At 33.8% G+C, this 24,379-nt stretch overlaps 1 protein-coding gene across 16 annotated transcripts in view; it reads left to right on the forward strand.

Moving 5' to 3' along the window:
* The window catches only part of Pign (phosphatidylinositol glycan anchor biosynthesis class N), a 236,883-nt gene that overhangs the window by 100,422 nt on the left and 112,082 nt on the right, over positions 1 to 24,379 (forward strand). For 13 of the 16 annotated variants that reach the window (XR_015443246.1, XR_015443247.1, XM_087191828.1 and 10 more), the window contains 8 exons: positions 3,770 to 3,872; positions 8,883 to 8,985; positions 10,580 to 10,666; positions 13,906 to 13,961; positions 14,217 to 14,292; positions 16,189 to 16,262; positions 19,002 to 19,044; positions 20,865 to 20,917. Coding sequence is in view for 14 of the 16 variants with exons in the window: in XM_087191828.1 (XP_087047954.1) it covers positions 3,770 to 3,872; positions 8,883 to 8,985; positions 10,580 to 10,666; positions 13,906 to 13,961; positions 14,217 to 14,292; positions 16,189 to 16,262; positions 19,002 to 19,044; positions 20,865 to 20,917 (595 nt within the window). In the remaining 2 variants the exon portion in view is untranslated. Of the gene's footprint in view, positions 1 to 3,769; positions 3,873 to 8,882; positions 8,986 to 10,579; positions 10,667 to 13,905; positions 13,962 to 14,216; positions 14,293 to 16,188; positions 16,263 to 19,001; positions 19,045 to 20,864; positions 20,918 to 21,306; positions 21,402 to 24,379 lie in introns of all 16 variants that reach the window. The other 3 variants (XM_087191853.1, XM_013077241.3, XM_087191842.1) reach the window with 2 other exon arrangements.

Genomic DNA, 24,379 nt, shown 5'->3' on the forward strand with positions numbered 1-24,379 from the left:
ATGTAGTCATATATGATAATCAGCAGATGAACAATACATGACAAATAAGAAACTGGAGATCAGTATGCATAAGTAACCACTCAGGTACTGCTCACCACATAACCTCATGTATTTGCAGTGTAGCCATGCTCAATTCCTTAGTTTTCTTAGCTACCTGTGAATAAACCACAACGATGACTTTTTTAAAAAAGGAAAAACAGACTTTGTCCACATATTATTATATCTCATTTTATTATTCAGTTCCTTCATTTTCTTGTTAACCAAATAAACTGCAGTATCATTGTATTGCATTTTTTAAAGATGTATCTTATTTCTTTTAAGAAGAAATAAGGATGAAAGAAGATGAAAAAACAAAAAAGAAGAATTATGGTGTATCTCTCTTTTTTTTTTGTACCGGGAATCGAACTTGGGACCTTGTGCTTGCGAGGCAGGCAGCAGAACTACTGAGCTAAATTCCTGGCCTGATATATCTCATTTTTAAACTTCAAGAAATAGAACAAGAATTACAAAAAGCCATCCTCAAAGCTTGTACTTGTCCTTTAGCTGTGTGTATGTATGTGTATAAAATTTTCAAACACTTGATTTAATTTTTTTCTGTTCTGTCAACCTTATTTTAATTGTTTCAGTGATCTAGTAATGACTGTTATGGTATTTTCCTTCCATTGTCTTTTACTACATTGACTTTAAAAATATATAGCACCTCTGTCCATATATTATTACTTAATTTGTGCTGGCTGATGTTTCCTTATGATTAAATTTAGGTTATAACCAGGTGTGATGGCACATGCTTATACTCCCAGACATTTAGGAGGCTGAGGCAGGAGGATTGCAGGCTCTCTGAACAAGAACCTGTCTTAAAAAAACTCTCAGGTTATTTTTTACTGGCCAGAATATACTATGTAATGATGTAATTGTGTTATATCCTTCTTAGGTCTAGATGCACATGATCTATACCTTATTAGTGAAGTTAATTTTTATTAACACATCAAGATGTTGTCCATTGTAGACTTCTGTTTTTCTTCTCTCTCAGTAACTCTGGAGAAGATACCCCTAAGATGATCAGTATCCTTTTAATCAAAATTCTCTTGAAATTTAGCATTCACCCATGTTTCCTGATCCAATCTTTGCCTTATTCAATCTGTGGGTATGATATGAAGATGTCCCAATTTAGACACTATCTCTGCATACATGAGAAGGCTCTGAATATTTAACTGTAAAAAAATTCTTCATATCCCCCATTCATTTGTTCACATTTCTATTTATTATTAATGTGGACTCATGAATTCCCATTTTTAAAAGGTTTTTAATTCATTACTATTGGTTATCTTGTATTTATATTGCCTCAGACTTGGAAGAAGGGTTCCTTTAACCTGTATTGTAATAGAACTCTCTCCCCTCCCAAATTTTTTGTGCATTTTCTTCTTGTCTTGTATTAAAAAGATGTTTTAGGCTTACCTCATCGTCCAGCCTGTCCCAGCCTAAAACATCTTTTTTAATAGATATGTATATTTAATATATATGCACATAAACTTGTTTATACACACCTGTATTTTAGAAATTATAGTTTTACATTGATACCTCTAATTCTAGTAAGTCACAAAGTTTCTATCTTGCCTTCCTTCATTCCATATTTATATCTGTATTTATATGTGGAATGAGGGAATATGATAGCTATGGTTCCCTCAAAAATGAATATATAAGTATATAGAAGGAATATTGTAGGATGTAGTTATTTGTAACCTCAACCTGCAATTTTTAAAGTACCTTTATTTCTTAAACTTGAGCTCTACTCTGTCATATTATCTGATGTTGTAGTACAACATATGTGCATATTCTGTAATATTTCCTATATTTTTCCCCTATTTGAAGTATCCTATATATTGTTGTTTTGGAGGGGTAAGAAGGAAATTGAGACTGTATCTACTGCTATTCTTCAATCACATTAATGTCTCTCTGAGTATATGTTTTAAATATGAAATTTCTTCCTTGAGATTGGTAGAGGATACTTACTAAATAATATGAGACATGAAATAGTTGACTCATAGATAGATTTTCAGTATCTCCAAAGATCTCAACCAAGCACTAACATGGCCAAACTACAATGTGCATTTTTTTCCTAACATGCTGTGTGATACACAAATGGGTAATATGTTACAATACTGATTACAATTTATATTGTTCAGAATGGGAACTCTTAATCCCCTATTATCACCTTATCAATCCTTTATATAAAAATAAAACTAGGACAAAATATTCAGTTTTACAGAATAGATCTCATTTGAACTGACGGAAATATAACTTGCACAGTGTTAAATCTTGCAAGAATTTGACTTTGAGTGAAATTATTTTTACTTAGGAGATATTGATTAGTAGTAATAATAACAGCTAACAGTTACTATAAGGACTGTGTGCCAGGCACTGTGCTCAGGAAGCATTTTAGAGGTAAAATTGTTTTTTAAACCACACAACTTTTTAATATTATCCTTGTTTGCAAGGCAGGTAAGCTTCTCCTTAGATAAATTAACAAACTTGCCCCACAATTAAGCAACTGATGAATAATTCAGTAGGATTCTATCGCAAATCTCCATACATTAGTGCACTAGGGGAGTTAAGAAATTAAGTACTTGGCGGGGATTTAGCTCAGTGGTTCCGGCCTCTGCCGCGCAAGCCCAAAGTCCCAAGTTTGATCCCCAGTACCAAAAAAAAAAAAAAAAGAAAGAAATTAAGTACTTTTCAATTCTGTATTAGTTACTTTTCTCATTGCTGAGACAAAATACCTGACACCCACAGTTAAAGAAAGAAAGGTTTATTTCGGCTCACAGTTTGTAGAGGTTTCAGTCCATAATCAGCTGGCTCCAAGACAGGGTGGCATGGTAGAGGGCCATCACAAAGGAGAAACAATTCATGGCAGGCAGAAGACAGCAAAAGCAGCAAGCAGCAAGTGACAAACAAAAAAATCTCTTTTTGTCCTTTATGTCCTATCCAGGCTACCCACTCTTAGGATGGGTAGCACACACACCCAAGGTAGGGTGGCCTTAATTTTAGCATCACATCATGAATCAATCCCAACATCACATCCTTGATCCCAGCATCACATATCCTACATCCAGCCACCTCCAAAAAGCTCTGCTTATGACTGCATGAGGCTTTGGGGGACATCCAGATACAAGCCATTATACTTTCCAAAACAGACTTGGAGTGAAGTTATGTATTACTGGTCTACTCCCTTTCATCTGCCTTGTCTGTACTGAGGTAGTTGCTTTTCTTATCCTATAGGGGAAGATTGCTTCAGTTATTATGACTCATATTACAGCTGTCATGCTTGATGAAGTCATTCTAGTTTTCCAGGTGGCATATTACAACTGGCAATGGATACTTTATGTGGGAAACCTTAGGGGAGTAGGAGATTAGGGAAAATCAGTTTCTAGGGAGTAAATTGTCTTTGGGTCAAGATATAAATGCCTAAGTATTATATTTTATTTCATTGGAAAATAACAAATTATTTAGGAATTAATATTACTACAGTGATCTATTCTGAATATATATTGAGAAAATTAGAGTTATTTAAGCCAATACAGTTCAAACAATAAGATATAATTTTAATTAAACATGTAAAGTTTTGTATTTCTTACAGAATTCACTAGGGCAAATATGGCCTTATGGTAAAGGTAATAAGATACTAAATGCCACAAATGACAATTGATTATTTAGAACTTCTAAACTAACATTGTTTGTATCCCTTGCACTGATCTGCTTTGTTTTATTGCAGCTTCTTCCTTGGTTGTGCCACTGCTGAGTTCTCCGGTTCTCTTTCAGCGGTTGTTTAGCATACTTCTTTCCTTGATGTCAACCTATTTACTTCTAAGCACAGGGTATACCCTTTTTAAAAAATTTAATTTTATAGTAGCAATCTTAAATGATGTATTGACATTTTCTCTGTTAGTATGAAATGGAAATGTTTTCTAAATCTTGAGGGATAAAAGTATTTGTGCTTTGTATATAACTTGATATATAATGTTCTGTTTTTATTATTTTCACACTATTTTCTCTAGTCTTTTTCTGTTTATTTACTAAATGCTAAAATTCATTTAACTCCTAATTCTGATAGATTATGAGAGAATTTTAAGTATCAAAGACTTAGATTTTCAATTTTGTTGCATTCTTTTCGTGCATTTTAAATTATGCTTTAGGGCTGGGGTATAGCTCAGTGGTAGAGTAATTGCTTAGTATGCACAAGACCCTAGGTTTAATCCCTCACACACCAAAAAAGAAAAGAAAAGAAAATACTTTCATTTCTTTCTCATTTGAAGGTAATATTTTGTTTTTATTCATACTCTTACATGTATTACGGGCCCAATAATTCTTTGATTCAAGGAACTTTCAGAATATTTTATCAAAAATTTAAAGAATTCATTTTTATTTAAGATTGAAATTTACTTACCATGTAAAAGACAAATAATCCAGCAACTTGATTTGGTGTGAATCCTGAAGCATTCTTTATAATTCAATGAAGAATTATATATTGTCTCTCTACCTTGAAGGAAAGAATTTTTTACTTGCTTTTGAATTTTATTTCATTGTTGCTTAAGTCCTTATGAAGGTGAGAAATGTTTACTTTATGACAATGCTGATTAGAACAGACTAATTAACATTACTCATAGTTCAAATTTTGCCCCAAATATAAGATCTTGATCCAAATTAGATTAAAACTAGGGATTCACCACTGTGCTATAAACAGATTATTTGCAATTTTGATGATTTTGTAAAGCCATTTTGGATCCAGGCTTAGTTGGAAAGTTTAATTGTCTTAACTCGAGATTAGATGCTCTCAAAATTTTTTCACAGTAGACTAATATCCGAAGGGACCTAGGTCCCATGAGGCCCTAGCTAGGAAATGATTATTACACTTGATCTTAGCCAAAATGTCAAGAAGCAGTAGGAAATGATTATTGAGCCGCTAAACTGCCTTCTTTCACCAAAGCTCCCCACACCTTCCTTCTGCCTGCCTAACCAGATGTGGACCACACCTATAAAGATGTAATATACACATCATAGAAATTTTTACTGTTTATCTGATAAGATGGGCTTACTTTGAGATTTTGAACTTTGAAATGACATTTGTGAGAACCACTTATTTTTATTCAAGAGTGATAACATTGCTGAATATTATAGGTACACACCTATAATCCCAGAACTCCGCAGGCTGAAGCAGGAAAATTCCAAATTCAATGCCAGCCTGGGTTACATAGTAACAAGTTCCAGAAATATGTGCTGACTTATACATAGTCACTTAATAATGAATAAATACTTTTCTTTTTTGAATCTTTAAATTATAAGACAATAAACAGATTCAAAGGACTGTGTAGTAGATTAAAAAAATAAACAAACCCGGATATAGGTATGATTTGCTGGATTAGAAATGAACAAGGGAAAGAAAAAGGAGCAATAATTATGGTTTAATTTTAAGTAAAATAAAATTATGTAACTTACCTTGGAGTATTACAGTGTTTTAAACTGTCAATTTAATGGTCATAAAAGATGCCAAAATTGATTTTAATAATCATATTCAATTTACTTTGAGAAAATCTAAAAAGTGAAATCTCATGCCTAAAATCAGAGTATTAATATCAAATATGAACTTATTAATAAATGCAGAGATAAATTATTCAACATCTGAACCTATATTTAGCTTTGTAAAAAAATTCAACAGGGTATGTTGAAACGGCACAGTCTAATCATGTGGGTTAGTACGTTTTTTCAGTGTCAAATCAGTTTTGCAAAACATAATCCACCTGTTGTGGTTCAGCATCACTATTTTGGGTAATCTAGACATTTGTCTATATAAATTAGTGAATATTCAGAAATATAGGACATTTAAAGAAATGCAGCTTTGTTATAGAGCGCAGTAATAGTATTCCTACATTCTAACAATGCATCATGATTTAATGAATAAAGATTCCTTTTTAATCCAGCACTTATTTTTATGCAAATGGAAGCTATTGTAATACTTGAAAATAGTTTGTTCTCTTAAGTTGGATAAACATTTCCCTATGAAATTTTGTTTATAATATCCCTTAGCAAAGGGATGCCTTTCTAAATGCCTTTTGAGCCCTATTCAATTTGTTTTTTTGGTACCGGGGATTGAACTTGGGACCTTGCACTTGCAAGGCAGGCGCTGGAACCACTGAGCTAAATCCCCGGCCCAGAGCCCTATTCAATTTGTACAGAAACCAAACCAACAAATTCTGGGTTAGTAGGATGTCATTATGTTCCTCCATGATGATATTTTATTGATGTTTTATTCAAATTTATAGACTTTATACAAAATGTTGTCTAGTCCCATAGGAATATTATCTCTGATTTATTCGCCTTTATTTTTATTTACCTATATTTTACACAAGAAACTGATTATAGTGTATAGTTTTTTGAAAGGAGACAAATCTATAACACTATTTGTAGAATTATAGAATTTGTGTTTTTATATATTAGGAAAAAATACCTTCATTTATAACTGCAAATATTTTTTAAAATCATGGTCCTTTTTTGCTTCACAAATGCACCTTCTGATTTAATTAATCTACGGTTGTTTTTTTCACATATCTGGTGTCCTAAGCACAAGACACACATACAGAGAAAATTATTACTGTAATGGAGGCATACAGTAGAGTTATAAACTGCTGTAAAGTGAGGACTTTTACAGTATTAGACAGTTAAAATGGAACAGTTAGGGCTGGGGATTTAGCTCAGTGGTTCCGGTGCCTGCCTCACAAGCGCAAGGTCCTGAGTTCGATCCCCAGTACCAAAAAAAAAAAATTAAAATGGAACAATTATGTATTGTGAGTTAAGTTTTGAATTGTGTGAGATAAAGAATGACTAGAGTTTGAGGTGCTTGGTGCTGTCGAGCTCTCATGTAGAAGTTGAAATGATTTAAAGAAAGGCCAGGATGATAGGCATTCTATATTATTTTTCAATTCTTTTTGGAAAGTAAGGGTATGAAACAAAATTATTTTTAACTTTGCCTATTGATATTCAGGTATATTTCCTTCTGGTATTGGCTCAATATATGTCTTTTAAACATATAATTAATAGTACTTGTACTATTTTGTATCTTTTTTCTACTTAACAAACATTATTTTTGAAGAATTTTCCAAAATAGATCATAGGCTTCCTAGCCACCATTTTAATAGATACTTAGTATTTCTTGTTGTGAATGCATCTTGATTTACTTAGGCACCCCTCTTTGTAATCACTGTTTGTACCTTTTGTTATCATAAATAATATTTTGAGCTATATTTTTAAGCATAAACTTTTTACATAGTTTATATATTTCCTTTGTTTACTTCTCACAATAGTTTAGGTGGGCCATAGGGAATGAACTTTTTTTTAAACTGTGTCACTTTATAATATTGCTAAGAAACCATTTGGGTACTATTTTGTCATATCCTTAACAATATTTGGTATTTTCATTTTCAAGTAATATAAAATGGGCTGGGATATAGCTCAGCGGCACAGCGCCTGCCTGGCAAGTGTGAGATCCTGAGTTCGATCCTCAGTACTGAAAAATAAAACATCAAATAATATCAAATGCCCTTTTAATAGCCTGAAAACAATACCACTTTTGTACATTTCTGTAGTTATATTTTCTCATGTACATTTGTTTATATTCTTGTGGATTCTTAATCTTATGTACCAATTTGTGTATGCTTTCTCATATTTCTGCCCAATCTCTGTTGTTTTAGTTTTATAATTTTGGTAGACTTCTGTGGGGTTTTTTTTTTCCCAGTGCTGGGTTTGAACCTAGGGTCTTGTATGTGCTAAGCAGTTGCTGTACCACTGGGCTGTCCCAGCCCTGTGGTCAAATTCAAAGCATTTCGTTTCGTGTTTTTTAACTTTCAATTATGTTAGTAACTCATTCAAAAATACTTCTTAGCCAGGGGTAGCGGCTCTTACCTGTCATCTCAGCACTCAGGAGGATGAGAGAGGTGGATTACAAGATTGAGTTTGGTTTGAGAAATTAACAACTTCGAGGTCAGCCTGTACTACATAATGAGACCCTCTCTCAACCCTGCCTTCCCCACGCCAGCCCAAAAATCTTTTGAGCTACACCTGCCATGGTGACAAAACAGTTCTCAAAGATTTTATAATCTAATAGTGAGTATACACAAACGAGTGATTAAAAGAGTATGAGAAGTACTCTTTGTATTAGAGCATTTCTAGATTACAGCATAGAAGCAGTTTAGAAAGCTTTCCATCACCATGTTATCTCATGAACATTTTTCTTGTATTTTGTATCTGCATTGCACTCCAGTCTGCAGATATGCCATGTATTATTCAGTCCCCTGTAGATGTGTAGGGGTTTTTTTCACTTTTTCCCCTTCTATAAACAATATTACAACAAATATATTAACAATGGAATCAAAGTGCATACATCTGATTAATTTCTCAGAGTATATTCTTAGAAGTGGTATTATTGGATGATAGTTTATGAATATTTTGGAGATTCTTGATACATAATATTAGATGGCCTTCTAGAAAGTATATATTTGTATATAAAGAGCATGAAAGTTCCATTTTCATTGTACTTTTTTGGGTGGGGGTACCGGGGATTGAACTCAGGACCTTGAGCTTGCAAAGCAGGCACCAGCACCACTGAGCTAAATCTCCAGCCCTCACTGTACTTTTTCAACATATTTTTAATATTGATAAATATGACAAGTCAATAGGATATTATTAGTGTTTTGATTTCCATATCAGTTATTGATAAGATCAAATATATTTTCATGTGTTTTACTGGCCCCTTGCAGTGTAAATTTGTATGTTTATTAGTTTAATGTTTTTTCTTTTCATTTTTATCCTCCCTCCACTCACTTTCCACTTCTTAGGTATGAAGCTTTCTTTCCATTAGTGTTGTCATGTTTGATGTTTATCTGGATATACATGGAACAAGAAACCCTACAACAATCTGGTGTTTCCTCTAAACAGAAGGTAGCTTGTCAAAGTCATTGTTGTGTTTGAAAATACTAAAATATTCTTTGAACTGTAAGGAAATTGAAATGTTACATCATCAAAAATTCTACTTAAAATTTTAACATTTAAAGAAAATTTAATTTAGCATTTAGTAAATTTTATTTGACAGTATTTAAGTTAACCAATTTGTATGTAAAATTCTCACTTATCACAGACAATTATGATTTTATAGTTTTTCAGGCAATATATAGTTGGGCTTTTCATAGTAATTACTTGAGAATCACTGATAATAAAGAACATCAATGTAGGTGAACAGTCCAAGATTTGCCCTGAGGTCACAGTCACTAAGATGACAGAATATGAGGTATGATCTAAAAATAGGGTGAATGTTTAAATTAATTAAAAGAACTTTTGTTACAATAAAAGACTTTATGCAACACGGAGTACTTTTAATTGGCTAAGAGCCAATCAAATTTTCTTTTAATTTTTGTTTTTATTCGTATGTTTGTAGTACATAATGATTGCATTCATCATGGGGAATCGGTACATATACATAGCACACCTTAGTTATTTTTATGTCCCTTTCCCCTCTCCTCCCCTCTCCAGTTAGCCAAATTTTAAGGACAACTTTATCATGCTGAGTTAAACTGATAAGTCTTGTCTTTTTTAGAATTAAAGGTAATGAGAAATTGGTGATAAGAGTATTTACAATTGTACTGAGGTCAGGTAAATGAATATATGTTACAGAAAAACACTTTCATAGTTGATCCATCCTTAACTGCCTCCAGTTAGGCTTATTGAAAGGAACTGATAATTCAGAATACCTAATTTTTACACAAAAGAAACCTTATTAAAGTATATTGAATAACGACTGGTTTTTAACTTTCAGGTTTGGAATATTAATACACAAAGAACAATTTTAATCAGATTAATGTAAATGGTCAGAAACTGTCCTCAATATGATATATTTCATCAGAACTCAGTCATTGTGTCACATTCTTTTTTAAACTGATACCAAGTCTATTTTTTTTCTAGAAAAGATTACTAAAGAGCTTAACTAGAAAATTACACGAGGGTGGGGGGTCCTTCCTTTAAATTTAGCCATTAGCATTCTTTTTTGTGGTTAGGAGGACTTTCCATTTTACCAAAGATAGAAGCATTTTGCTTTGTTAATGAAAAATAAAATTTCTCTCCAAATAGAATTAACAGAACAAAGAAACAGAGAATTAATTTTACCATATCTTTTAAATTCATACCATACCTGAATTTAAGAAAATCAGGATACTTTCTGAGAAATCAAATTTTTGAAAGGGGCGAATTATATAGGAATTTAAAAGTGAAGTGTTTATGACAAATAGGAAAAAACCCAGTTCTCACTTTTATTACACATGTCCTAACACTACAGCTCTGTTCAGTATGTTATTCAAGACATATTTTCCTTTTGGCAGATTTTAGTAAAGCATAATTAAGATATAAAAAAAGATTTATTGTTGACTTGTGTGTTAGCACGGGATATATTTCCAGCCATGATTAACAGTCTTTATAAGTTTGCCTTTGAGGGTAGATGTAAGCCAGCTGTTATTGTGAATTAATAATGTTTCTTCTCTCACAGCTCACCAGTATCCATTTCTCCTATAATACTGATATAACTCAGTTTCGACAGCTGTATCTGGATGACATCCGTAGAGCCTTTTTCCTTGTATCCTTTGTTCGAACTTTTGTTTTATGACATGCAACATCCCATTTTGGAGGTAGAAGATATGGAAAGTGTTTCTACTTATTACTTAATAGTGATATTACATGAGAGGCCATTTAATTCTCTCAGCTATAGTTTTTTCATGTATATAAATTAACATCTTAAAGTTTTTTTAACTATATACTTTACTACATAAAGAATGATGTAATAAGTGTATATGGATATTCCTACCATTTAAGATAGCAACAACTAAGATTTTATCACATATGCATATATTTTTTAAAAATTAAACCATTACAGCTAGAGCTGAAATCTTTGACTAGTTTTAAGAAATTCATAGACTATTCCTTCTTAAATTTAATTTTTCCATCTTTATTGAAGAGTAATTGACAAATAAAAATTACATATTTAAAAAATAATACTTGAGCTTTGATACACATATATATTGTGAAATGATCACCACAAACATATCCCTTGTCTCATATAGCTTCTTTCTTTTCTCTTTTTTTCTTTTCATTCTTTCTTTCAAAAATATTTAAGAGCCACTCTTAGCAAATGTCAAGTATATAATACAGTATTATTAACTATAGCCACCTTGCTGTACATTAGACCTCCAGACCTTACTGATCTTAGATAACTGAAACTTTATACCTTTTTTTTTTTTTGGTACCGGGGATCAAACTTGGGCCCTTGCGCTTGTGAGGCAGGCAGCGGAACCACTGAGCTAAATCCCCAGCCCCTATACCTTTTTTTATTTGTTGGGGGGTTTTTTTGGTGGAGCGAGTGAGACAAGATCTCACTATGTAGCTCAGGCTGGCCTTGAACTCATGAACTTAGCCTCCCTAGTGCTGGGGTTACAGGCATGTGCCACCACACCCAGCTGAAACTTTATAATTTTTGACTGCCGTCTTCCTGTTTTCCCCTTCTCCCAGCCTCTGCCAACTATGATTCTGCTCTCTAAAATTGACTATTTGCAAGGACCCGAGTTTGATCCCCGGTACAAACAAACAAACAAACAAATAAATAAATAAAATTGACTATTTTACTTTAGCAGTATTTGTCTTTCTTGTGTCTCGTTTATTTCACTTTGTGTCACATCCTCCATAGTAATGCATGTTGTCACAATGGCAAGACTTCCTTCTTTTCTAAGGCAAAAAAGAATTCTGTCACATATGTAGATATTTTCTTTGTCTATTAATCTATCACTGAACATTTGGATTCTATTTTTTAACTTATGAGTAATGCTATAGTGAAAGTTAAAATATAGCTATCTCTTCAAGATACTGATTTTATTTCCTTTGGGTATATACCCAAAAGTGGGTTTGCTTCATCATGTGGTAGTACTGATTTTAAATTAGTTTTCCATAATGACTGTACTAATTTGTGCATGTGTGTGTGTGAGAGAGAGAGAGAAACACACACACTGGGAATTGAACCCAGAACCTCATTTATACTAGGCAAGTGCTATACCGCTAAGCTACATCTGGAGCCCTTTTTGGTTTTTTTTAAACTTTTCTAATTTTGATACAAGGCCTTGCTAAAATGGCACATAGTTGTGCTGTATCAATGTTTGTCAAATGTTTTTGCTGAAGCTGTACTAAGAGTAGTCTACAGTGGTGTCCAGATTGCATGTTTAATCTATTCCCTTTACTTGACCACACTGTAACATTTAACTCTATTGATTTTCCTCTTCTTTTCCCTTGACTTCTGGGATACTATCCAAGTTTTTCTTTTAGTTTTTTATATTATCTCTATTCTCTTTCTCTAAAACCTCTTCCTTTGCCTAGTCTTGATGTGTGTTTTGCTCCAAACTTCACCATTAACCATCTCTCTCTGTGCCATTCTTTCTTCTAACTTTGACAGAAACCGGTATGCAGAGAACTCTTCAGACATACTTCTGCAGCATTGATCTCTCTCTTGACCTCACAAACTAGCTACATGGCGGGCATTCTCCTGGGCATCACCAAATATGTCCCAAACTGTCTCTCCTCTCATCCCCCTCTCCTCTCCATTCTTTTCCCCTTCTCTCCTCTCTCCTCCTCGCCCCTCCCTTCCCCTGTCTTACTTTCTCTCCCTTCCCCTCATTTAATGGCTTTACCATGTTCTCAGTCACCCAGGCCATCCAAACTTATATTGAACTGCTCCTTATCCACTTCTGTGGTTCTGTGGGCTGCCTTTGTTCTCTATAGGTCCACTGTCACTGAACCAGTTCAGACTTCCTTATCTCTGACATGGACTACTGAATTAATTCTCTAATAGGATTTTCCACCTCCAACTATTTGTCTCCCTAATCTGAAATCACACGTTGATTTTTCTTGATTATGCCACCAAACTGTATTTCTTGCTTCACTTTTCACTGTATCCTTCAGTAAGCTCTAAGCTCCTGTCCTACCTATTTACTGTTTCATGATTATATCTTCAATTTTTCCATTGTTTCTTTACTGATCTTAGTCTTAGAATACTTTGATTGTTATATTTGTATTCTAAGTGCTTCACTCTGTGTCTGACATATAATAGATAAAAAATGTTAGTTGATTAAATAAATGGATTCATGAATACATTTATGACTCAGTTTACAAACTCAAAAGTCCCTTTTTTACCAGAAATTGTCGTAACATATACTACTTCAGGGTTTCTATATCATGTGTGTGTGTATATATATATATAATAAAATAGCAAATATTTATTGAGTCTTTTCAATAAACCACACACCATTTTGAGTACTTTACTAGCAGTAGGTATTTGGACACTATCAGATTAAATCTACTTTTTTATTGCTATTCTAATACAAATCTATGATTAAGAAATGTCAAAAAGATGTTCAACATTTTCTCGTCTCTCTACTAAATTTTTCTAAAACAGGGTATCTGGTTTCTTTTGTGAGCCTTTTGAAGAATGTGCCATGAGGTTCCCACATAGTGGACACATAGCAAGCATGTATGAATTAAAATTAAAAATATCTTGCAAGTCTGCATTCTTTTTTCAAAAAAGTCATTATCAGTCAACTACAGACATGATCCAACTCATTTGTGTTCAGGAAGAGAAAACTAACCTTCCCAAATTACTAGAAGCCAAGTGAAGGCAGCTTCCCAGGCCTCATGGTGTCCTTTGGAAGAACATTCAAGGTTGAATGTATAAGAAAAACAAATTACCCTCATGGTAGAATTGGCATGATTTTTCTAAATGAAAAAGAAGTTGGTGTGACTTTGGACCAGCTTTGGCATTTCTTTAACTCTACTTAGGTATTCTTCTTAGTAACAGCATTTTTTGGAACTGGAAACATAGCTTCTATTAACAGGTAATTTAAAATGAAAACAATATATATACATTGCATGTTATTTATACTGAATGATATATTTTTGGAGGTTGGTATGTATTGTCACATATAGGTCTACCTTGTTTAATAGCTTCATGATATTCCTTGATTTGATATGTGCTTGTGTAAGAGTAAGGTTTGTGTAAAATTTCAGAGAATTAAACATCCTTTTAGCAGAATCATCTTTTAATGCTACGTTATGAATTCTAAAATTCTTTTTATGTTGTGATTCCCTAGCTTTGATCTTGCCTCTGTCTACTGCTTTCTGACTGTGTTTAGTCCTTTTATGATGGGAGCCCTGATGATGTGGAAGGTTAGTTTTCTTATTTTATTTTATTAAGATATTGACAGATTAAAAGTATATAACATATGACATTAAGATTAAAAGCCATTGTGACAAATAAATGGCAGTGGAAAGAAAACATCTTTCCTGACATTGTCACCATTGCTGATCTGGAGGCAGAATCCTCTTGCACTTGCTTACAAATATGGTTGATCTTTCTTGCTTTACTCTTGAGACTGTTGGGCTTCAAGAGTAAGGATTTGATCTTAGTTCCAGAAAGTCCCATCAGAAGTAATTAAAGGCTGTACAGAATCTGTGATCAAAACTGCAGTGCTGCTAAAGATCCCACCCACAAAACTGCCAGCATGTTATAATCCATGTACCTAGAATTGATCTATTCCTTCAACAAATATGTCATTGAGCGCTCCATTCATTAGTGTGCCAAGCACTGGTTAGGTGCTAACAATACAAAAATAATGACATATTAGCTTTCTGGGGGTATCAATTCTTTTCTAGAGTCATTATACTTATGTTGTTCTCTTTACCACATTTTCTCTACTATAGTGCCTGGCACATTTTATGCAGTTAGTGTGTGTGTGTGTGTGTATATATATATATATATACACACACACACACACACTAGAGGGCCAGGGATTTAGCTCAGTGGTTCCAGTGCCTGCCTTGCAAACCCAAGGTCCCAAGTTCAATCCCTGATACAAAAAAAAAAAAAAAAACTAGGCCCAAGGATTTAGCTCAGCGATGCCATCTCTGCCTGGCAAGTGCAAGGTCCTGAATTCAATCCCTGGTACTGCAAAAAAATTTTTTTAAATTTTTAAAAACTAATGCCAGCCTAAAATTTGATTACCTTCTGTACAGATCATGTAAGTAATAATAATTGTTAAAGGAGTGTATTCTCTTATAATAGTGTTGTTATTACACTAATATTACTACTTTTTGTTTGAGTACTACTGCAACTACTCATTTAGAAAGTGTTAAAAAAACAGTATTTTGTCATGTCCCATTCTTTATCAAATTATTTTAAAATGTTTTTGTTTTCTTAATTTTAATTCACATTTTTTAAAATGGTGGTGGTTCTATTAACCGCCGAAAAGACTGTGAATCTAGCTAGAAATAAGGAAAAAAGAAAGAAAAGCTCAAATTATAATACTGGATCTTTAATCTTCAGCATAATTCTTTTAACTTTAACAACATAATGCACTTGATAACTTTGTTGACTGATTGTTAGTGAGAACCTTTAAAAAAAAGAAAAGCAATGATAAAGCAAATGAATCATGTTTATAGTGTTGTAGTGTCCATATCAGATGAGTTCAGAGATTTTTGAGTCAGGTTATCAGGCTGCTTAATTTATTTGATTTGGGTGTTCATCCTGTGCCTTAAACATTGTCATGAATTTTTAAGATGAGCCAAATAAAAAATAAATTGTAATAAATTTTTATTTGGAATATATGTTAATGTTTGTTATTGTTTATGCTCTATATGTTAATATAGCTTTTTAAATCTTTCATCATTGTTTTATACTATTGGTATCATGCATTTCAGTGTTTGCTCTTCATTAGTATATATAGAAGTTTTTTTAGAAATTGAAAATATTTTCATAAGCAGAAATAGTATTTGTTTCAAAGCTGAGTTTGCTGGCACTTGTCTATAATCCTAGCTACTCAAGAGGCTGAGGCAGGAGGATCACAAGATGGAGGCCAACTTGGACTACTTAGAAGACCCTGTCTCAAAATAAAATGAAAAGGACTGGGGTCAGGGGTGTAGTTCAGTGGTAGAGCAGCACCCTGTGGTTCAATCCATAGTAACACACTCACACACACACAAAAGATAAAAGAAATAGTACTTGTTTCAAAAGCTGTTTTAAATGCTTCAGTTAACAATGACATCATTTGTTATTCTTTTAAACAGATTTTAATTCCTTTTGTTCTTGTGATGTGTGCTTTCGAAGCAGTTCAGTTAACTTCAAAATTATCATCAAAAAGGTAAGGTGAATGTTTAAGAAACATTGGATCTTCTCATAAATGAGAGTAAACATTTGAAAATCTTTCATGTAATTGTTATTAAGACCCTGTAGTTTAGATTGTTTATTATAAAAATGAGAAATATTTCACCATTTTAGTCACAGTTCAGTTATCTTTAGAAGAAATTAGTTGGTTAGGACCTCTAGCAGACAAATATGCGTTCTCAGCAATAAAATGTTAGTTGGATATTATTCAAGCTAGTGAAGAGCTTCCCCAGCAAATAGTGAAACATAAATGTTAAACATTGTAGTTAATTACTTATTTGTTACAACTACAACTATGCATATGTAAAACAAAGGATATCATTCTAGGCTCAGTGGTTCTGCTGCCTGCCTCGCAAGCGCAAGGACCCGAGTTTAATCTCTGGTACCAAAAAAAAAAAGAAAGATTCTGTAAAAGGATATCATTCTAATTTTTTTTTGGCTTATTTTCTAAATATATATTAGATAAATTTGTTAACATTGTATATGGCATAAAATTAACTTTTCTAAATATGAATGATTTACACAGTCTTGATTTCTACACATTTGAAAAGTGGAGTAGGAAGTCTTCTTTCTGAGTTTGGAGGAATTTCTAGAGTAGTCAAGTCTTAAGCAATCAAGATTGTTGGAAGAAAAGCTATCAACTCATCTATTTGCATTTTTTAACCAATAAAATTGCCTCATTAGCACAGGGATTCTCCAAAAAACACTTGATATAAATATGAAGCTTCTTAGCAGTTTTGTTATTTTTGGACAAGTTGACATATTCAATGCTGAAAGAAATGACTAATTGTAACATAAATTTGCATGTTGTTCTTGATGAGTTTAAAGTAGAACTGGGTTTAGCATACTATTATACATATGCCATCATTTTAAGTGTTTATTTCTACTATTTAAAAATAGTAAAAGTCTTGTGTCTAGTTTGAAATGATATTAGTATACTTTGGCAGAATATTTACATGAATTTAATATTGAAGGCATCTCTGCCTTTAAATTTCACATAAAAACAGTTATTTAGATGTGAGAAAAACTACTGAATGACATACACTTTCTTGCATCTCTGTTAGTGTATAAACTTTGTAGAAGGGATTTTGATTAACTCTTGACTATAAACTGGGAACAAGTAGAATGAGAAGTAGAAGGGTTGTCCATGTGTATATATGTGTATATATACATATATTTATGCATGACTGTATGTGTGCATGTATATGTAGTAATTCTGTCTTGAGACTAAATGCAATGAAAAACAAATGCAAAGGGAGAGAATTGAGTCAAAAGTGGCTAACCTGAGGGTTTATAAAAGTCTTCTCTTTTGACTTTTAAACTTTATAAAGACATTAACATTTCCCCCTTAATATCACAGACTCTTAGGTTTACTATGTCACACACTGAACCCAGTGTCTTGGCTACTTTTCTTGTTGCTGAGACACTACCCTGACATCCAAGGTTAAAAGAGGAAAGATTTTGGCTCACGGTTTTTAGAAATTTTAGTCCACAGTTGGCTGGCTCCAAGGCCGAGTGCATCACAAAAGGGCATCACAGAGAAGAAACAGTTCATGGCAGGGCAGGAAGAGGCAGCGAACAGCAAGCAGCAGCAGCAAGCCTCCCTTTCCCTTTTATCTCATCCAGGCTACAAGCCTTTTGGGTGGTGCTACCTACACCCAGAGTGGGGCTTCCCATTACCCACACCAAGAACAGTGCTAGGGCCAGGGATTTAGCTCAGTGGTTCTGCTACCTGCCTCGCAAGTGCAAGGTCCGGAGTTCGATTCCTGGTACCAAAAAAAAAAAGGAACCGTGCTAAACCAATCAGTGGACTAATCCAGTTACCACAACATAAATCTATATTCACATATCCTTAATTCATATTCACACACCTAGATCCAGCCGCCTTCAAAAAGCCCCACCTTTGAGTGCGTGAGGCTTTAGGGGGACATGTAGATACAAGCCATAACACCCAGTGATCCCCTTTCTTCCTATTGTCAACTAGTTTCTCATTTTGTTTTCCTTAATCATACAAGCCAAAGTCCGTCCCTCCCTCATTGCCATATCCATTTGTTAAATATCACATATCATTTCTCTTTCATGTCCACATTTTCAGTCTCATTTACATTGCTGAACATTTTCTTACAACTCTTAAAGGATAGGAGTTAAGATGGGAATGTTGGCTTGTACTAAAGACTTGTTTATTAGATTCATAATGACAAGGATAAGTTCAGTATAACAAACCAGGGATATGATTCTAACTGGATTTCTTCTGTTTCATTCCCTAAAATATGTATTCAGCAAAGGTGATGTAGAAAAACTATGTTCACTTTAGTTTATTTTCCATGATTTAAAGTTAACTTTTCTAAGTATCAATAATTTGTCTAATTTTTCAGTCCTTATAATTGGGTTCATTAGAAAAACCTTGTACATTTTGGGTAAAGACCATTAAAAAGGAGTTTTAGGGCCTGCAGATTTCCTGATGGATAATCTGCTAGGAAGGCTTTTGGCTGTGAGTAATAAAAATCTAACTGGTAGATTTGTCTCACATAATGGGAAGTTTAGAGATGGCAGGATAAAGCCAGTGATGGCATCAGCAATGCTAGCTTTCTGCTCTCCCCTCGTTAGGATATTGCTTTTATCCTCATGAGTTACCTGATTATTCTCATTTAGATTTTAATGTACTTGAAAACTCTGCCTATTGTATTATATGTAATTTTTCTCTTTTTTTTTCCAGCCTTTTTCTCATTGTTCTCATCATATCAGACATTATGGCCTTGGTAAGGTATTATTGGATATTTAGCATAAATAAGATTAAGAAGCTAAGTGCTGAGTTGATTTAAGCAAGAAAAATATGAATGCATTTCTTTATGTGAAATCTTTACATATTGAGTTCTAAAATGCTCTCATAAAGACAAGCTACTTAAACTTCATAAAGTGTCAAAAGTCTCATTATTTCATTTATTCAACTCTGTCATTTTATACCTAGTCTTCCATTTTGCTTTGTATCTGAAATGAACCTTCCGTAGGAAATTAACAGAAGAAACCAGGATTCACAGAATTTGCTGAACACTGGTATATTCACAGTTGTGGTTTATGGCAGTGAAATGATATATAGAGCAGGGTCTGAGAGGACATCAAATGCAGAGCTTCTGTTCTTTTCCTCCTGTGGAGGCAGGACAGTGTGTGTTATGCTCAGGTGTGACAGTACACCTAAAATATTGCCATCCTGACTTACTTTAGCTTTGATGTCAAGACTTTTTATTGAGGCTCAATCACATATTGCCCACATGGTTAATCTTTAATCTTCAGTGTTTCCATGGGTAGAACTGATATTATGAGGCCCAAAACCCTCATCATAAATCATATTGTTAGACTATCTAGTGCATAGTGCTCCAGGTAAAACACTGCTACTAGGCATGACATTCCAAGGGCCTAAAATCACTTCCCAGTAGTTGAGAACAAAGGCCACACCTCTTTTGGGGGTTAAAGAGTAGTGCTTTACAGGCCTGGAATTTAGCTGAGTGGCTCTGTGCAAGGTCCTGAGTTCAATCCCTGGTGTCAAAAAAAAAAAAATTAATGCTTTACTATACAACATCCCATGCTAAAAGTGATTAGAAACATAGATTAGGGTAACTTCCTAAATCAGATTCCTAAACATTTGCTTTAAATGAAAGCATAATTGTGTTGTATTGAACTATATATCCAATATATTTTTTAAATGGACCACACATAAGATTAGGACAAAATCAGCTTTCAGTTTTGCTCACAGAGTGACAAACAAGCAAGACATATTAACAGAAGAGAATTGAAATTCTCTGATTAATTTTATATGAAGAGTAAGATCACTCAATTTAACTTGCAAAGCCACTTGTAATCTAACTTCTGTTTACTTGACTGGTGTTACCTCTCAATTTGAACCTACCAAACCATCTGGACATGTGGGATTTATACAGGCTATTCTCTCTGCCAGAAACAGTTTTAGTCTGTCTCCCAAATCTCTTTCATTTGATTCCTACTTTTCACTTATATTTCATCTTTCAAAAGGAAACCTTCCCTTATACCACCTCTTCAGTGCTTCCATGATTGCATATATTTTCCAAGGATATTGCTCCTCTCCTTGTCTCTCTGTCTTTGTGTCTCACTTTCACACACAAACACACACACACACACACACACTTGATAATTTGAATCATTCACTTGATTATATGCTTTGTGAGAAGGAACTTATCTTTAGGACCTAACATAGTGATTATTAGTACATAATAGTATCAGTAAATATTTGTTACTGAATGAATAACATGGTTTCTCTTCATTTATGTCTGGTATTTTTTACTAAAGTTGGCTGCTTTTTTATTTCTAGTTATTCACAAAAATGTTATGTTCATTTCCTTGAATTGTAATTGTAATTCAGGCATTTAGACTATTGCTTATTTTAATCCAAGTAAAAGTTTTAGTAAAAAGCATATTCTTGTTGATCCTAAACAGAGTTACTCAGAGGAGTCAAAAATATGTAACATACAGTCTTAAAACAAGTTTTTTAGATTGAATCTAAATAGGCTTTTTAAAAATTAGAACCATCTTTTATTATATTTTACAGCAATTTTTCTTCTTGGTCAAGGATTATGGCAGCTGGCTTGATATTGGAACAAGGTATAGTGTATATTCACATAGAAGTTATTGACACTGCAGTTAAAAAAAACAGGAAAACTCGGTATGTTAGTAAACAAGGTATCAATATGATTTTGAGGTAAGCATAGAAAATAACAATTATTTAAAGCCTCTGGAACCAAGACATCTTTGCAGTTCTTGGAACTACACATTGGTGAGTGTTTTCTTGGAATGTTGTGGCGAAGAAGATAGATGTTAAGTCTGGAGAGAACTAAAGGGCAATAAGAAGATAGAAAAAAAAAATTAAATCTGAGGTTTCAAGTAGATTGCTCCAGTGTCCTTGTATTTTTTCTGAAATTCACAATGTCTGGAAAAATAAGGCTGTTTGAGTTGCCCTAGAAATTTTATGTGGTGGTTTAAATTTCATGCAGTCAGCCAGACGTGGTGGCAAACACCTGTAATCCCAGCACTTGGGAGGCCAAGACAGGAGGATTGCTGTGAACTCAAGGCCAGTCTGGGCTATGTGGTGAGTTCAAGGGCAGCCTGAGCTATATAGCAAGACTCTGTTTAAAAAAATTTTTTTTCATGTAAATCATTATATGCCTATTAGAATCTTTAATACAGGAATATTTTTAACAATGATATTGTTATTTAAAATGTAATCTGAATGAAGAGTCAGTTTCCTCTTTATCGGGATACAAATGTCAATTGCCATAGTCTGTTACATTTCTTTCTTTGAGAAGAAAGTAAAGTTGGTCTTTTTGCCTTTTTCCCACATGTATTCTGAAATGAAGTACTTTTATAGACTGATTTTATTTCACTTAGTCAATATTTGTTCTCACTTTCTGTTGCCAAGAATTGTGTAGCTTTTCATGAGACTACGACATTCTCTCTCTTTGGCAGCTCATGGCTTATATTTCCTTCTTTGTGTACATATCCACCGCTCGTGATAATGGTTCCCTCAGATCTGGGATCTGATTAGAATCTCATGCATGCCATATGTGCTTGATATGTAGAAGCAGATCACCAATTTTGTTTTCCTTTGTCTCTTAAATGTGAAAACCAAAGGAATGTATTGACACCTTCTCACCAGCCCTCTCATGCTTAAGTGTTCGGGCAGATAGAATGCCAGAGCATGGGCTTAGTGTGGCTGCATTTGAATCCCTGTTCTCACTTTTTAGCTATGAGACCATTTGTAGGTGACTTAAACTCTTGAAAAATCTCATTTTTCTCACAGTCATTTTAAATAAATAATAATCCACGTAAAATACTTAGCACAGTGTTTGGCGTGTAATAAACATCAATAAATGTCTTCTATTACTACTATTATTATTCTTTAGTTCTGTTTTTAATCTTTTATAGTGTTTTATATATTTACATACTCCATAATTTGATTAATTTTCATTTTAGACATAGGTCAGAAAACTTTTATTTGAAAAATAGTCTGATGAAGCATTTTTTGTGAAACTTTATTTTATTTTTAATTGTAAAATATACATAATCTTTACTATCATAACCATTTTTTTTTTTGGTACCGGGGATCAAACTCGGCACCTTGCGTTTGCAAGGCAGGCAGCGGCACTCCTGAGCTAAATCCCCGGCCCTCATAACCATTTTTTAACTCACCAGCATCCATCTCCAGAACTCTTTACATCTTGCAAAACTGAAACTTTGAACCCATTAAGCAATAACTCCATTTTCTCTTCCTTAAGCCCTAGCAATCACCATCCTGTGTTCTACTTCTATGAATTTGACTGCTTTGTATACCTGTATAGAAGGAATCATACAGCATTTGCCTCTTGTTGTTGTTGTTGTTGTTTTGTTTTGTTTTCCTTTTTTCTTTTGTTTTCCAGTACTGGGGACTGAAACGAGAACCTTCATACCAGCTACACTCCCAGCCCTTTTTTGATTTGTGTTTTGAGACAATATCTTGCTAAGTCACTAAGTTGCCCAGGCTAGGTTTGAACTTGTGATCCTCCTGCCTCAGCCTTCAGTATTTGTCTTTGTTGACTGGATTATTTCACTTTGTATAATGACCTCAAGTTTCATTCACATTGTAGCATATGTCAGAATTCTCTTCCTTTTAATGGCTTAATTATATTCTGTTGTGTGTTTGTATCACATTTTATTTATCCATTCATCTAACACTTGCTTTTGGTTTTTGTGAATAATGCTGCTATGAACATAGAGTGAGACTTTTTGGATGAGAGAAATCTACGTTGGTTTGGCTCTGAAGAGGTGCCAAGAAATGAGAAGGATAAAATTTTCACATGAAGATATGCATTATATTTACATTACACAAATTAAAAATTTATATTATATTAATTAAGAATTTTATATCTTCTATGATTAGCTTGAGGCTTATCTTTACATATTTTTCTTCAAAGTACAAATTTTTGTTGTTATTGACACCGATAATATGTATAAAACATAAAGCACTTTTTCATATCAGTGATCTCATTCAATCCAGCAAATATTTATCAAGTACCAATTATATGTCAGAAGAAATGCTGAAAATGGAAACACACAGTCAGGCAGTTTACAGCCAGGGAAGGAAACATCCCCGAGCAGGCAGTCTGTACCATGTAAGAAATTCCAGAGGAGTCTGGTAGATATTATGGGGACTTTTAGGGCACCTCTTCAGCCTTGCAAGCTAAGGAAATGCTTCTTAGGAGAGGAGCTGTCTAAATACTGCAAGTATGGAGTTTGGAAGAGTCCACTGGGTCACATTACCTAGGGAGAATATGTAAAGTGAGAGATGAAGAACAGAGAGAAAGAAGTATGAAAATGAGACTGAAAAAAAGCCAAATACTAGGAGAGAGTAGTATTGTATAAATAAAGAGTGTTTCAGGAAAGAAGAAAGTCATAGAGTACCCAGTGTTAGAGATTAAGACAGAAAGTTGTGCATTAGAGTTAAGCAATAGTGGTCATTGAAGAGCCTGGGCTAGAGCAGTTTCACTGGTAGGATATGGTACTGGATTGCTACAGTGAATTAGATCCACCAATTTCTGGATGAGAACTCCAGACCAAAAGATTTATCATTTTTCTTCCCTATCAAGACTCCAATAAAATACACATACCTAGGAAAAGTGAAGAGAATGAGGGAAGACCCATCAGCAGATATGAGTCAGCAAATACCTAGAAGATGGATAATCAGAGAAAAGACACAGTAATCCAAAACCTACAGGCATGTATGGCCAAAGGAAAGGGGGACCCCAGAGGCTCTAAACAGACAGTATATGGAGGGAGGGGTCATGAAGGGAAGCCAGAAGGGATGAACTGAATGTTTCTCTTCCAAATAAAGATACCAGTACGCTTCATCCTCATACAAAAAGTGCTTTGAACACCTCTAAAGACACTGAAAAAGCCTGGGGAGAATCTTACTGTTGTGTTATACAGTGTGTGCTACTACCTCAGCATAAAGCTGTCCACCATTCTCCCATTTGTAGCCTAGCCCAAAGGACAGAGAAGGCATCCCTTCTTCTCATCCTAAAACATAACATA

Source organism: Heterocephalus glaber, unplaced genomic scaffold (genome assembly GCF_053883595.1).
Source record: "Heterocephalus glaber isolate CG9 unplaced genomic scaffold, H.glaber_assembly_v1.0 deba00000331, whole genome shotgun sequence".
In the NCBI taxonomy this organism is placed as follows: Eukaryota; Metazoa; Chordata; class Mammalia; order Rodentia; family Bathyergidae; genus Heterocephalus; species Heterocephalus glaber.